We start from the raw sequence: 16283 nt of genomic DNA, 5'->3' as shown, positions 1-16283 counted from the left end.
TCCTTAGCTTCATGTTGTAAACAGAATGCTAATGGACCGTGAGACAGCCCTCCTGTTATTTCAGGCATCTTTCAGTGGGGAAAAAAATCATGCAAAACACTGAAGTTACCTTGCGAACAAGGGGGCCCACAGGAGCCTGGGGATCACATCCTCTGCAGTGTGGACACGGCCATCCTGCTCCATCAGCCGGTCAACATGGGTTGCTCCCTGGCCCACTTTTATCTGCCAGTGTAGGCATCCTCTGAGCACCCAAGACTAGGGGCCAGGCTGGTGGGAGAGCTTGGCTCTCACTGAAATCCCCAAATAAAAGTTACTTCTTGCCTCCTCCTCCTCCTCGAGACATCAACAGGAGCGGCTGGGTGTCAAGCTCTGCTGCGATCGAATCCTGTGGTGGGAGAGATTTGGGCTGGCACCAGCAGCAGCAAGAGGCAGCGTTTTTGGGGACCAGCCGTAACAGCAGGCGCGAAGAGAGCATGTCTTCACCGATCTGGTCCCAGACTGCTCGCCTGTAAGGAGCTCCAGGCGGGCAGATCCAGACGGGAGTTAATGCAGGATCACAGCCTGAGGTTTCGTTTCCACCTTTGCCAGAGGCTTTGCATGAGTCTCAGCTTCCTTGCCTGTGTAATGGGTACCTGGTGACTGACCTTCCTTTGTAGAGCCCCTGTCAGGCAAAGGGGGCTCTGGATAATGTGGCTTCACCTACAGCTTTCCTGTATGCACCGACAAAAATGATGCTGGTCGGGTTGGTGTTCCTACAGCAAGAGCTCAACCAGAGAGATGGATCTTTTAAAATAAAAGGAGGGGGGGGGAAGTAGTGGCTGTCAATCTCAGTAAGTAAACACTTCTTTGATGTGGTTCCTTTTTTTTTTTAAAACAAAAACACAACCCGAATCCTAAAAGCAACAACGTATGTTTATTTTAAATGCATCCGCTAAATATTTACACTGCAAGCAAGCTAAATGAAAAAAAGGATAAATTGGAACTTTTGTCAGTGAACCAGATTGTGAAATGCCTTGAGGGAATAGAAGATTTATTTGGGGAGAGGGCGAGAGGTAGGAATTTTCCATGCTATTGTAAAACATGAGCTCAAATTATATGATCCCCACAGCCAGTGAATTGCAAAGCTTCAATCAGCTGCCTTTTTTTTTTTTTCCTTCCTCTCTTTTCTATAAAGAAGAGGGGGGGGAAGACAGAAGTGTTTCACCAACTTCTGTTGACTGTTCCTTTTTTCTCCTGATTGAAATGTGTTGTTAAACAAGATCCCACATAATCTCAGCAGAGGGTTTCTCTCGCTCGCTCCCTCTCCTTCTGGGAAGCCGCGATCAGTGCCATCGGCGCTTGATTATTTGCAAACTCCCTTCGCTTTTTTTTTTTTTCCTCTCCCCCCTTTTTTTTTTTTCCCTCCTCTCCGTCTCGGTCTCCGTCTCCCTCTCTCTCCCTCCGTCTCTCTCTCCCTTTCTCTCACCCCCAGTGCAACTTTTGCAGGCGCCCCGGCACACGCAGCCATGCCGCGCTGAGAGCGGGGGCACCGCGCCAGCCCCCCTCCTTCCCTCCCTCCCTCCCTTCTTTCCTCCCTCCCTCTCTCCTTCCCTCCCTCCCTCCCTCCCTCCCTCCCTCCCTCCCTCCCCAGCGCCGCCGTCCCGAGCCGGGGGGGCCCCGCCGCCCGCCGCCCCTGCCCGGCCCGCGCCTCGCCCCGGCCCCGGCCCCGGCCCCGGCCCGGCCCGGCCCGGCGCCGCCGCCCCCCGCCCGCTCGCCCGCCCGCCCCGGCCGCGTCGGAGGGCCGGCAACGGGGCTGGATGTGCCCGGCTCCCCCCGCGCTGAGGCGGGCAGCGATGCAGAAGGCAGGCGGCAGCTTCGCCTCCGCCGAGAGACACCCGCTCAAGATGGCAGATGTGTGTTGAGTTTGGGGGGCTGCGATCTCGCGTCGTTCGTGGCGGCGTTGCCATGAATAACAGGCGTCCTTGCACCGATGGCCCCCATGTACGAAGGTAAGCCCCGGCCCGGCCCGCCCTGCCGGCACCCCTCGCCCCGCAGCGGGGGGGGGGACACACACACCGGGGGTCCCCGGCCGCCCGCGGTTCGCCGTCCCCCCGGCGTTGTTGCGGGGAGGCTGGCGGCGGCGGCGGGGCACCCCCGCCCTGCCCGACGCCCGGCGGGGAACGGGGCGAGGCGCGGGTCGCCCCCCGGCTCTGCCCCCCCCCCCAGCCCTCCCCGGCCCGCGGTCCCGGGCGCTCGGGCCCCGGGGAGGGGAGGGGGGGGGGGGGGGGGCGGTGGGTGAAGTCCGTGCCGGTGCCGGAGCAGAACAATGAGGTGGACGGAGCTTGCCCTGCGCCTCCGTGTGTGTGTGCCTGCCTGCCTGCCTGCCTGCCCCTCGCTGCAGTTTTCATTTCCAGGACCGGCCACCCCGCTCCTTTCGCCAGTTTCCCAAGAGTTCCCCCCGCCGCGGCTCTCCTCCGGGGCGCGGAGACCCCGCGGGCAGCGGCGGCGAGGTACGGGGCTGCCGGTAGCCGCCTGTCAGCTCCTCCGGCTTCTCCTTCAGCCCAGCCCGGGCTGCGGCGAGAAGCCCAAGTGCCCTTACTTAGTTTTTTTCGGGTTGGGGGAAAAAAAAAAAAATAATGGGGGTGGGTGGGTGGGTGTTAGATCGGTGCGTATTTCAGGGTGGATGTTTAAAAAAAAAAATTAAATATATCAGGGTTAATTTAAATCCCCTCGCGATGCATTTATCCTCCGCCGTCACCCCTCCCGGCTCGGCGCTGGCCGGGGAGCGTTACATAAACCGGAGGGACATCCACCCGGTGGGCGCTTTATCCCGCCCGGGGACCGGTCGGTCCGTGGCGGCGGAGACCCGGGCGCCTGGCGGGGAGGGGGAGGCGGGGACACGGTACTTTTCTCCCTATGGCGAGGCCGGTAAAACTTATCTGAGGAGAAAATCGAGCCCGGGCTGCAGCGCCCGAGAGGAGGGCGCTCGGCGGGCGGTGTAAAGTTACCGGCCCGCTGGGTTATTTCTGGGCAGCCCCGGGCTCACCGGCGGTGCGGAGTTTGGACCCCGCGAGAGGCAGGCAGACAAAGAGGAGCGTTTTCGGCAGCGGAGGGAGGACGGCCATCCCTCCCCGCCCTCGCCGCTGCCGGGCACCGGGCTGCCGGAGCCCGGCGGCGGTGGCGCCGCCGGGGGGCGCGGAGGGGACGCGGCGGCGGTAGCGGCGGCGGCGGGGCCCTGCGCGGCGGCGGCGGGCCGGTGCCGGCGGAGGGGCCACGGCGGGCCCGGGGTGCCGGTCGGGGCCGGCCCGCCGGCGGCGCCCTCTGCCGGCCGCGCCGCGCCGCCGAGCGGCCTCGGCCCCCGGGCCCGGGCAGCACCCCCCCCCTCCCCGCCGTGCGCCCGGGCCGCCCCCGGCGCCTCCAACAGCAGCGGGCGGCCGCGGGGGCCTGCCGCGGGCAGGGGAAGGCCGCCGCCGTCTGGCCCCCGGCCCCGGCCGCGGCGGGGGCTCGCAGCCCCGGTGCGTACCTGCCTGGCCCCCGCCCGCGGCCCCCCGCTGGGCCGGGCCTGTCCCCCCCCCGCCCCCCCGGCGCGGCCCCGGGCCACCGGCGGGCCGGTGAGGCCTGCCCGGCATCGCACCGCCCGCTGCTGAGCCTGCCCAGCCCCTCCCGAGCGGGCGCCGCTGGCAGGGTGGGTAATGCGGCGATTCCTCTGAAGTTCGCTCCTCGCCGGGCGGCATCCCCCGGGCGGGCGGCGGTGCGGGGCGGTGCGGTGCCCCTCGGCGGGCAGCGGCGCCCGGCGGCTCCGCAGCGGCCGGAGGCGGAGTGAGGCGCGGGGCCTGCGGTCAGCCCGGCCGCGCTCCCCTTCCCGGAGCGCCGCAGCGGGCGCCCGGCGAGCGCCGGCACGGCCGCCTCCCCGGAGCCGGGCAGGGGAGGGGAAGGGAGAGGAGAGAGGAGGCCTCGGCCGCAGCCGGGGCGGGCAGGGCGCCGGCTTCCTCCCGGGGAGGAGGCGGCGGTGCCGCCGCACCGAAGCGTGCGGTGGAAGTTTAGCGGTTCCTTAGAGCATCCTAACTTCAGCGGCGCCCGTGCTTCTGCCTGACTGGAAAAAGAGAGCAGATGGAAAAAATGCCCTGAAAAGCAACCCGTAAAAACAAATGCCCTGCAAGCGATACCGAAGGGTCCGCGGCCAGGCTCTGCAGCACGCCTCAAGCCTTAAAGTAGGTGAATATCCCAAATGGCAGGAGCCAGTAGATAGCGTAAAGGCTGATAGGGATTGTTTTATCTGTTTTGTGTTGCAGTATGTTTGTGGGTTAAATTGCTGCTGGATGGCTTCGAGGGAGGCGGAGGAGGGGTTAATGAATGTTTTTCGCCTCCTAGTTGCCGTGAGAGGTCCTTAGAATTCCCTGCAATATCGCAGTGCGTAGATAAAAACTTACTTATCGCAGGGGATGCGATTTCCTCCTTGGAAGGAGGCAAGGACTGCCATCCTCCCTTACGAGCCTCAGGTTACGTGCATAAACAGTCTGGTCTGTAGCCCTGCCCTGGAGCATCAGGTACAGTCAGGCCACTGAGGAGAGCGCAGGAGCCGAGGGGTTGGATCAGCGCTGCGGCGGGCAGTCGGGCCGTCGGTTCCCTGCTCCTGCCCTTGACCGAGCGGTCTCGGGTGGCACGCACGCACGCCCACCGCCACCACCGCAAGGCAGGCGAGGGTAGGTGAAACAGTATCTCCACCGTAAGGGTTTCAGAACTAGGCTCTCTGACAGAAAAGGCAACCCGGGAGGAAATGTGACACCTCAGAGGCCTTATGAAATGGTTCCAATAGAAATTTAAGTGGGTGATAACATAGAGCACACGCACAAAGTCACCTGCGATTCTCAGCGTGGAGGTGAGGGCGGTGCGTGCCTGTGCTCAGCAGCTGGCTTAAATACCAGTTCTGGGGAGCAGAACGGTGCCTCACCTGATATTAATAGGTGAGGCATGATAAATAAGTGAATATCTGGTGTGAAATCCTCGCCCCCACCACACTGTGCAAGGAGGATTTTCGCATTCGTTTTAAGGACTTCAGAGTTTTTGCTGTCGTCTTCTCCTCTACTGGGTTTTTCTCATTCATTTTTTTTCCCGAGTGTTGCAGAGCTGAGCGGTAAAATGAAGGACATAAAAACCTACCAAGTAAAATAAAACAGAAGTAACACCGCCACGCAATGTTTGACCTGGATTTTAGTTTCGATTGTGAGCCGTACGGGGAAATGTGTTGGGCTTCAAAGCAGGCCTCATCAGGTGTAATCCTGCACGGCCTCTGCTCCAGAGTTGGGGCAAACTAATGGTCACCATCCCGCTGAGCACCGGCGATGCGGCTTCCTCAGGGGTGGCTGTGTCGGATTCAGAGGAGGTGAATGGCTTGAGGCTGGCGAGAATCTGGTTCTTTCGACTCTCCTTTAGGCAATGTTGCCCTTGCTGTGCAAAATCATCATCGGTGCGCTCATCGTATGACATTTCCTCCTGTACAGAGAACAGAGACAGGCTCTATGGACCAGGGGAGACCCCATTTTAAGAGGGCTTACTGCTAGACATCACCAGTGCCTGGGCTGTGCGTAGATTTCTGCCCTGGGTGAGTGTCTCCAGCGATTTCCTGGATGCCTCCTACCTGGCATCCTTCAGAACTGGGTAAAAAGAGGTGTTTATATGCATTAGCCTTTATTTTCTAAACAGCGATTACCTCTGTTTTGGTTTTGTTCCTCTTAGCTTTGCTTCTTACTTATTCCTGACAACTTTGTTGCAACTCGCGGTGTATTTTTAGCAGCCCTGTCGGTAGTTTTCTATGTGGGTGGCTTATGGAATTAATCTGGGTAATATTTGTAAATTGCACCTCGCCACCAGTGCCGCTGCTGGAGCTCGGCGCAGGCAGGGACCTGCCTGCACGCTGTCCTTGTCACACGAGGGGCTGGGAAGCCTGAAAATCTGATGGTGGACACATTGCGGATCAGATCCCGTTTAACACCAGGAACAGGCCAGCCCTGCTGAGTTTTGAATGCATCCTCAAATCTCGTTAAAGCGCACAAAACTTGCTCATCAGGGAGGCGGCACCAGTGAGGCGGAGTAAAGGTCTTTACCCCAAAGTTTGTGCAGGGAGATGATAACTCGGAGGCGCTTCCTGTTTGTGAATTAATAGCCAGAACTTAAGCTAAGTCAATGCTGTGACCAAAAGCATAAGTGTTTATTAGCTCAGGATATGGCTATAGCCAGGATAACAGGAAGCCCCCTCCAGTTATAATTATTGTTCTTATCATGCTGCCGCGTCTAGCAATTAAATGGGTTTGAGATGTAATGGGTGAAAAATGCTATTTTATTTTCGGAAGCGGAAAGAGCGCTGCTGGGACCAGGGGCCAGGGCAAGTAGACAAACAATGCGCTTGGACAAAGAGGCAAGCACAGTTACTCGCCACAGTCATCGGCCCTTGGACTCCATGCAGCACGTTCCTCTGCATGGCCGTGGTGGCAAGAGATGGTGGGAAACCCTCTTGGCTTCGGCTGGACACCTCAGCTGGCCTGGAAAATGAAGTAGTTTTCATTTTCCCGTGCCTCGGTTTCCTCATTTACCCAGTGGTTGCTATTTACCGCCCACTTTCACATGGTGCTTTGAAACCACTGAATGTGGTTTCATCCAGACTGGGTAAGAGCTGGCTATGCACTCTGATCAGTGTAGGTCTTCTACTGATGGGGGACAGCCCAGAGACCTCTTTGATGCCTGTGAGGGTTTTGAACTCCTGTCAGCCCCTGGAAGTTAGACCATTTATTCGGAGGCAGATAACACAGTTGGGTGGCTAAACGAATAAGCTTCAGTTTTGGCCACATTGTAGCAATGCTGTGTAAAAGTATGTGGATATTCGGTCAAGAGGAAAGTTCTGGGAAGTCAAATCATGGAAGGATTGGTGACCTGGGCGTGGAGGTGAATCCCTGTCCTGATTGTGGGCCTCACCAAATGGGTCCCAGGTGATGTTGTTACAGCAGTCCTGCCAGATGGTGAGGTCAAGGGCAAGTTCAGCCACCTTCTGCTCGGACTGGGCTGAGAGACACCAGTATGAGGCAGATTAGACCACTTAGGTGCAGGTGTTGAGGCAACTGGGATAGTGCGTACCTTTGGGCAAGACTCCTGAGAAGAGGAGTTTGCAAAGGCATTCAGTGGTGGGCTGACAGCTATTATGGTGTCCCCGTCCCTGTGTCCATAGAGGATGGGTAGGCTGAGACTGGATGTTTTTGAAAGTTCCACCCTTTTCCTCTCTGATCCCAATTTAAGAAGATATTTTAAGGTCTGTGCCTAAATTTAAGCTCACAGGCAGTGCTGCTGACTTCATTAGAATTGTTTATGTCTTTAAAGCTGGCCACACGCTGAAGTACCTTTCTGACTCATGGCCTCTATAGCTTAATGAGTCCATTTATAAAAATGAGGTTGCTTCCTCACCCTTACTAGGAAATCTCTGCCCTCTGAATGTGAAATGTTATTTATAGGGCTTTTTCTTGCTTTTGGAAGGTTAACTGGTGGATAACAAGCAGTGAGAATTAAATGCTATTTAGAGAAAAGGTTGTTTCTTCAGCTATTTACATACCCTAATACGGACCTAGGTGTTTAACAGGAGGCCTTCTCTTTTGAAACTGTTCCCCCTAGCAGTACAGAGTTCAGCTTTTGTTTTGAAAATAAACCCAGGTGATAATTTCACTCCAGATAGGGCATTTAACAATTTGTCTGTTTGTCGTGGGGGAACAGTAGAGGCATGTTACTGCTTCCCCCCATTTACAGCACAGAGCGCACCTGAATCCTCCCTCATTTGGCCACATCAGCAACTGAGGTCCTTCCTCTGGAAAGCACAAGTGCGTGTATCTTGGGACCACTCTTGAATTCAGGTAGCCTTCTGAGTTGGGTAATTTTGATGGTAGAAATCATTCTTCTAAGACTTCCCCACGCAGGTGAGCGGAGGAGCGGCCCCCATCTCCGTAGGCTGGCAAGGGCATCGCCACATCGTGAAATACCTTGGAGAGTCCAGAGTCAGGGCTAAAAGAATTAAAAAGCCATGCCATTAGAATTTATTTATTGAATGGGAGTAATAATAAGCTGTAATGGTGTGTGTTTATACAGTGCTGTATATGTTCAAGGTGGTATGTAAAGAGTGTCTGTCTGATCAAGCCACTGACAGAATGATGCCGAGGAACGGAGTTTTTCACTTATTTCCAGGGGGGTTACAAAATAGCCAGTGGGAGGCAAGCGTCCTCGAGATGTGAGCCCCTCAAGCTGCTCCTGGGCTTGATTCTGATTTTGGGGATCATAGTGTAGGTCAACAACAGCGCCACTGAAACCCGGGGAGCTACATGGGGGGAAGTGCCGTCTCCGTGCGGCGAGCCTTAGCCCGTCTGTGTTGCGTTCTGGAGGGAGAGGGAGTTTTATGCTGGATGAAGGATGGCATAGTTTGCTCCCTTGGTTTTCTTCAGCATTTTCCACTGAATGGGACATTTGCTTGGAGAAGCTGAAGCTCACTCTATTCACGCCTCTGTCCTGCTCACCTTCCAGTGCCTGTGCTGACATCTGTCTCTGGAAGGATGAAGTGAGAGCAATCGCTTACAGCTCCCCCCCTGAAAAGTAGGAAAGGTCACCCTGCAAGGCAGTGGTATTTGCCGGAGATACTTGGGAAACTCAGAAGGGCAGCTATCTTCCCTGTTCATTATAACCTTTAATCCTTACAGGCATTAGCAAGACCTGGAACAACGGTGTTACACAGCGGTACCCTGCAGGCTAATGTCTCCTCTGGTTCTAAATACCGACAGGTTTATCTTGGTCTGTGGGCTCTGCTGAAATGCCGAAGAAACTTAGCTCTCACCAAAATTATTGAAATCATAGGAAGTGCACATAGGAAAGACTTCAAAAAGTTTTTCAAAGCAGGATGTACTATACCAAATGCGTGTTTGTCCAGCATGTTCCCTAACACGCTTGTCCAGCATATTCCCCATGTATGGAGGGTCCACAGCCTGCCGAGGCTGTCATCGGTGCCTTTAGCTAGCTTTGTCATTGAAAAGATTTTGCCTCCTCTGCAACTCCAGTCTGCTTTGCTTGCTGTGATTCCTTGTCCTATCGACAGTGGATGTGGAAAAACTATTCCTTCCTCTTTGTCATGTCTCTCCTTGGCTTTGTGTTTTTTAGGCTAAATCCTATCTATCATCTCAAACACATCCTTCAGCCCTTTCTCCTGTGCCTTGTTTTCTGCAGCTCTGACCATCTTCCTAGTTCTCTACATTCCCTTCAGCTGGTCCACCTCTCTCTTGAATGGCACTGCTAGAGCACAGTGCTTTACCTGGGGTCCTGCGCTGGCCAAGTAGAGCAGAAGTATTCCTTCACGTCTCTTACAAGCAGTGCTCCTGTTTGGTTTAACTTTTATACCGTGACGTTGTTCATCTGTGTGTAGCTTGTGATGTGCCGTGGCTCCCAGATCCTGTCCAAGAGGTCTTATGCCTTGTGGGCCATTTTCTGTCCTGTATGTGTGGAGCTAGCCTTTCCTACCTAAGCGCATGATTTTCGTATTTGCCTGGTTTGAGTTTCATCCTGTACCTTTCTGTTTGTCAGGATTTTTTTGAATTCTAATCTAATTCCCCTGACTTTGCAGTCCCTTCCTGCTTGGTGTTACCTGCCAATTTAAAAAAAGCACAATCTCTGTCTCTTCACCAAGATCAGCTTTGTTTTCTACTCCACAGTCCCAAATAGAAAGCACAGAAGAGAAGAAATTGTTTCATAAAAAATAGGAACAGAACCTTGCTCCCAAAATATAAAAGAAACTGAAAAAACCACAAAACACTTGGCATTGTTTTCACATCTCCTATTCTTCTACTCTCCTTTGGTGCTTTTGAAGTATTCCTAAGAACAGTTGTATTTGCTATAGTAACGCCAGTGCCAATCAAAAGCAGGACCTTACTGCACTAGGCATGACATTGCCACGAAAGGGTAGATAGTTTCCACCCCAAAGGTTTTGGATTTTATATAGACGAAGACACAGGAGGGTGGATTATACAAACCGGCTGGGCTGTTTGGGGAGAGGAAATCACGATGTGTGGGTTTCCTTAAACATTTCTTGACAGGGGTTCGTTTGGGGAAGGAAGGGGTGGGCTGGATGTTGAGAAGAAGTAAGGCAATAGGTCAGGAACAAGAGAGAAGAGGATGAGAGAGACAGGTGGGGAAGAAAGATGAGGGCAAGTGACTAACAGGAGAGAGGGAGGTGATCCCTGAGAAGTACAGGGGCTGAGGCTGTTGCAGCCAAGGCTGGCAGGAACAGAAATCTGGGTGAATTGCTGAAGATCCCAGCTTGGACTGTTTTTGCAGCTGTCCTTACTGACTTCAGTCTCTCCCAGGTTTTTCCCCTGCAGTTGTCTCTAACATCTTTGGAAGGGAAGGTGGGCGAGGACAGGAGATACCACCTATATCCTAATGCTCATAGGTGGGACAGAGAGTCTGCCGGGGGATTCCCTGGCTGGAGCTGAGACCAGAAGCAAAACTGATGCTATAGCATTCCCGTAAGATCTCTGATCCTGCTCTCCATGCTCAGGAAATTCTGATGGGGCAGAGATTAGCCAGGACACCCACACTTTTCATTGATCTGAGATCCTTGTGGTTTCCTCCCTCACTGCCATTGCCCTTCCCATGACGAAGGCGGCTATGGAGGATGAATTTTATCTGCCATCCTCCCTCCTCCTCCCTGGCAGGCCCCGCATGCTGAGTTTTCCCACAGCCTGCACATGATGTCTTTAAGGGCACGTGTAACTGTCCCACCCTTTGTCCCCGTGTCTGCCCTGTTCTCGCCATCAGTCTGGGTGACCAAAACAGGTACGAGCATGGAGGCACAGTCATCAGCGACTGAGCTCATGGGTGAGAACCGCACGTGCATCATGCTGCACACGGATGTGCGTGGCCCGAAGGCTGGGCGCGTTTCGAGCGTATGAGGCTCAACATACTGTTCTCTCTAGTAGCAGGTCAGGTATGTCAGTATGTTTGGCAGCGAGTCTATAAGATTATGGTTTTTCTGTTGGGTGAAGAAAGCAAGAAAAGCTCTTTTTTTGCTTATAGTTTGGGGTCAGGGCGTTTATTTGCTACTGGATGTGATCCAGTGGATTCAGTGTGTCTCTGTTTATTTTTGCTTGAAGACATGACTTTTTTTTTCTAGTTACAGATCGTAAAGGCACACGGGATGGCGGGTAGCCAGCAAGCTCCCTATTAGCTGCATTGGTGGGGTGTTACGCTAACACTTCTGGAGGGAATGTTACAGCAGACGATGGAGTGGGTTGATGGAGAGTTGGACTCTAGCAGCAAGGCTCAGAAAATATCCAGTCCCAGAAAACTTGCAGAACATTTCGGAGAAAGTTTGGTTTTTCAGGAAGCTCCTTTAGCTTTCCCAGAATATTTTTACTTGTAGGCAAAATTTGTAAGCGTTCTTTATTTTTAAAACGCAGTTTATATTCTGCTCTTGTCTGCGGCAGCGCCAGCACCGTCGATGTATTTATCTTTTCCCTGTTAACACTTGCCGTTCCTGGAACATCTCCTGCTCAGCAGCTGTTTGTAGGTGGTTTTTTTTCTCTCCCATCATCATGTACCTTTCCTTCCTGTTCAAGGCATCCATAAACCTCTCGTAGTGACATCATAGCTGTTTCCATAGCAACAGATTATGATACTAGAACAGAGGATAATATCAAACAGGAGGAGGAAGAGATAAATTATGGTGTTTGTGTGCGTGTGTCTGAGGGCTTGATTATATTCCTACATCTCTTCCGAGGATGTTGTCTGCCTGGTTTCTCCTCTGTTTATCTTACATGCCTTTTAAAGGTTAGGAGAAAGCAAAGCAAAGAAAAAGATCTGGAGTTCAGAACAATACAGACGCATATTTTTGATGGTCTCTGTGTAAACCTAGTAGGCTGAGATTTATTTTTTTATCTCAGTGGTAGCTCTCCCTTGTCTCCTGAGAGTAATCTAGTCTGGAAAAAACTTGGAGGCACAGCAATCCCCTGGTGCAGCTTCGCTTTTATTTTAATTACGAATTATTCGTAGCTGCTAGCAGCTGGGATCTCAAGTCAAGGATCTCTGTGCTGCAGATTTTCCAAAAGGTGGACAAACGTGGCATGGCATTGCCCCAGAGAGCTCTCAACCTGTATTTGAGAAAGGATGCGACAGGTGCTCAAATCAGCCAGAGCTGGCATGGGGAGAAGTGGGAGAAGTACCCAAAAGAAGAATATCAGCAGAAGTATGATCTCTAGACAGTGCTCCAGCCTGCCCAGAGAGTAGTCGTGGCGGAGGTGGTCTGAGCCTCATCCCAGTGTTAGCTTTTCACAGTGGTGTTTCTGGAAGAGCTGTGCCGGTAGTGTCTTGGAAGCCTGGTTTGTGACCATCTGCATGGTTCTTCCACGACTTCAGGCTGTCACTCTGACAGGAGCTGACAGCAGCAGGATTGCAGAAGGATGAGTATCCGTGTTGCCCCATGCTTACATTGGTAGGAAGGCTATCTGCTTAAAGCATGAGGCTGGAGGTGAAGAACGTCCAGCTAAAATGCATGGGGTTTTATTTTCTCCTAGGCAACATTTAGTGTTGACAAATTCCAAATAGTTTGGCAAGGATTTTCAGCAGGTCTCTGTTTTGCCTCTAAATAGTGGTAATTTCTGGCCATCATTGCTACTTTCCTATTTAGATGATTGACTTCAGAAGCTGGAGAAAAAAATTCTGAGAAAACCATCTTAGATATCCTCATAACTCTGTGTGTGTGTGCAATCTTTAATCTTCCTCTTGTGGTAAAATTTCTGGAGAGTTAAATGGCCATTGCTAGTTTTTAAAATACCCAGGGTAGGGTCATCTCTAACATGGCAAATCTCTGGTGATGCTCTTGAGCACCTTAACATTGACAAACAGTTTTGATCCTGCACTTAGGCACTCTACTGCTGCAGGATGAGCCCTGGGTCGGCAGCGGAGCAGCGCTGGGATTAGGTGATGCCCAGCCTCCAGCTCCCAATAAGTCAGTGCACAGAAGCTTTCTGGCACTTGGGCGGGCTGCTGGCAGGTGTGGTGGCCACGTTGAGCGAAGAGTTTTTTGGTCCAACTTAGTGCTGCCAGGATGGAGAGAAGTTGGCAAGTAGGAGGAATCGCACAAATCACTCAAACTCTGCAATGCCGTCGGGGGTTAAAGTTGCTCAGAAGATACGTGAGCACAGAACACCCCAACAGGAATTAATAGTTAGGTCACCTTCACAGAAGCTTATTGGGAGCCAGTAGAGACCACAGAGGACTGGTTGGGTGTGCTTCCCCTGCACAGTGCCAGCACAGCATGCTAGCCCCAGTTTCTGAGCAGGCTGACGGCATTGTCCTGCAGGGAACACGCTTCCGCAGTCAGGCCTCAGGGTGATAGGGGCAAGGGAAGCTGGAACGAGGTCCTTTGCAGAGGGAAGAGAGATCACAAACTTTTCTCTGAAGCCAGATTGAAACAAAAGGACAACTCTTGGCTACAACCAGTTTGTGGACACCGTGGAGAAACCCAGGACCTCATAACTCCTCCAAGGCAAAGCAAGTGGGGATCACATTTAGTCATGAGTACAATTATAAATTCCTTCATCTCTTCTAGCATTATCAGTGGCACCACCAGAAACCTGCCTTCCCATCAGACTCGCCCTCTGCATTCTCTCAGCATCAGAATATGTATGTATTTAGTAAGCGGGGGTAAGAAACACACTGCAAACCCCACTTTAAAATAGGTGCACCACCTGACAAGGACATGTGAAACCCAGACACAAGCATATCCCATTGATGGTGACAATACTTCTCTTGCAGTGTCATTTTCTCATCGCTTGTCTGAGGCTGTGAGCACCTGGATAATGAAAGTGCACCTTTCAAATGCCTGTGCTGCCTGAAAGCACGTGCGAGTCAGAAGGGACGGTAGATGCTGTTACCGAGCCGTGTGCATGAGAATACAGGTGGAAGAGTATATGTGTGTATATATGTATATGTGGGATTCTTTCCATGTTGCAGGCACGTGTAGGAGCGTGCACATGTGTTTGCGTGTAGCGTCATCCACTTTGTCTACAGAAGGCAACGTGGGCCTGATTCTCCTTAGAGCTATTATGCTGTTCTCTCAGCAAATTGCATTTGTACCAGGGCTCTTTTCCACTGCGGGGAATGAAGAAGGGAGATTTATTATAAATATAAATTAGGCTTTCTGTGTGTTTGTGAGCTGTCACAGCCTGTACAGGAGGAAATATAAACAAGGTGAATGCAGGGTGTTTATGTGGAGCAATGCTGTGACAGCGTATGTATTGGCAAGAGTGCTGTCTGCAGTCTCTGCGTAAGGGGTTGTGTCACCGGTGTGAGTGTGGAAGGCTGTAAATCACAGTGTGTTCAGGAGGGGACACTGACACTCTGCCTGTAAAAGGCAGGGAGAGAGTTTTTGAAGCAATGTGACTCTTCTCAGGCTGAACAAAAGGGTTACTAGAAATCCAAGCTTGAGACAAATGTCACCCAAGACATTTTGACTGGGAGTGGTCTGTAATCCACATCCACCAGCTTGTCTCCGTCCTGACTCAGAACAGCTGCATGGCTGGCATCTTTTACACATCTCTCCCAGTGCCAGGTTTTGGTGGCCTTACTGGACCAGTTCTTGGGTATCTCTGCAGCTCTGCTAATGTGTCTCAGGTCTGTCCTCCTGGATCCTCAGTTATTTCAGTCTTGACCTGGTCCTGTGATGTAGCTGGCGTCTATATGCAAATGCAATATCCCCTGGGGAATCTGTATCCATTTAGATGTGTTTACCGTATCACTCGCAACACGTCTAATGTAGGTGAGACCACCTCAGTAAAGTAGCTGTATCTTTTTCAGCATCCCTGCGGGTAGACGCCTGAGCCCTGGTTTTGTTCTTGCTCAACTGCGAACTCAATCTACAGACTGTGGAGTTCCCCTCTTCAGGACTGGGCTTGGCTTAAAAGTTATTTCATGTTCCTCCAAAATCATTGCTTTTTCCCAGAGGAGCACTTGAGTCATTATCAATTCCTGCATTTCCTCTCAGCCAGGAAGGGTTGAAGGGGTTTCAGGAAGAGGATGCTTTACAAGGAGATGTCTGCTTTCCCTTGCCATGCCCTGTCACAAACAGACACCGAGTCTCCTGCCAAAAAGCTGCTGCCTGTAGAAAATAATGTGTGAGGGAAGAAGAAGATGGGATGTGAGTGAATGGCAGGTAGAGCAGGATTTCAGGTGGGAATGTCCGATTGCTTTTGATACGGGGCGCAATAAAACAGATGATTGTGGCAGCACTGGGGGTGAGCTAGGAAACACGCTTATGTCACTTGGCATCACTGGAGCACGTTGCAGGTCATAGTTTTGCATTTGGATTTCATTGCGGTTGGTACTCCTGTCCATCTCGCCCTCTTGTTATTGCAGGGCTTGTGAAGGGGATGGGGCTTTTACTCTCCTGGTGTATTTTGTGTCCTTTCTCCTGTCCCCGGCAGCCTCTTCCCCTCTGCCACCCCCTCCCCAGCACAGCCCTGTCATGTTCGGTTGTGCTTGGTTGAAGATGACCAGCCCAGCTGAAGGTGTTCATGGCCGAGGACATAGCATGCCATGTATCGAGAACACGCTGACTTCCCATGGGAGCTGAATGCTGTGTGTTGGATGTCCCGACCCGTGGGCTGGCGAGCGCAGGAGCTCTGCAGTTGCCCTGGGGCTCAGGGTGAGCATTGGGCGGCCAGCGGCATGTCGGGGAGGAAGAGTGCGGGCACGGTCGCATAGGTAAAACACTCCATGGTTACCGTGAAATGCTTGCTGAAAAGGCAGATACTGGGAGTTATTTGACTAATGAAGGCAAGGGAAGCGGGAGCCTCTCCTGGTGATCTCAGCCCTCCTGCCTTGCCCGCCAGGGACGTAGGGAGGGCTGCGGGGGGCATGTGCTTCCCATCCTCTGCTCGGGGTGTCCGGGCGGATGGGCTGCCTGCCAGCCAGCCTGCGGGGCGCTCGTCCCCTTTTTGGTTGGAGGTGGCAACACAGCAGCACGCGAGAGCTGTGAAATCCAACCCTGTGTTGGGACAGGCTGCACTTAAGCCCCGTGTAAGCCCTAATTTGAAGGCTTAAAGGGAACTGAAGTGTGGCACCGAGTGCTGCGGCTGAGCTTCACCCTTCCTGAGCTGTGACAGCCTGTCGGGAGGGGAACTGAGGGGCAGGACAGCCTCTGCCTTCCCAGCAGGGCCAGGAACCTCCAGCCGAACTTCTTGGTCCCAACAGAAGTGTTGGATTTGGTCAGGTTTTAAACTGTAAATGTC

General features: G+C 52.9%; 1 protein-coding gene across 4 annotated transcripts in view; it reads left to right on the top strand.

Moving 5' to 3' along the window:
- Window positions 1–1778: 1778 nt before the first annotated feature.
- The window catches only part of HIPK2 (homeodomain interacting protein kinase 2), a 133804-nt gene continuing 119299 nt past the window's right edge, over window positions 1779–16283 (top strand). For all 4 annotated transcript variants that reach the window (XM_050896496.1, XM_050896481.1, XM_050896490.1 and 1 more), the window contains exon 1: window positions 1779–1988. In XM_050896496.1, coding sequence (XP_050752453.1) covers window positions 1970–1988 — 19 coding nt within the window. In that variant the 5' untranslated portion in view covers window positions 1779–1969. The remainder of the gene's footprint in view (window positions 1989–16283) is intronic.

The sequence above is a fragment of the Gymnogyps californianus genome, chromosome 1 (assembly GCF_018139145.2).
Source record: "Gymnogyps californianus isolate 813 chromosome 1, ASM1813914v2, whole genome shotgun sequence".
Taxonomy (NCBI): domain Eukaryota; kingdom Metazoa; phylum Chordata; class Aves; order Accipitriformes; family Cathartidae; genus Gymnogyps; species Gymnogyps californianus.
This window is presented reverse-complemented; position numbering and strand designations above follow the sequence as displayed.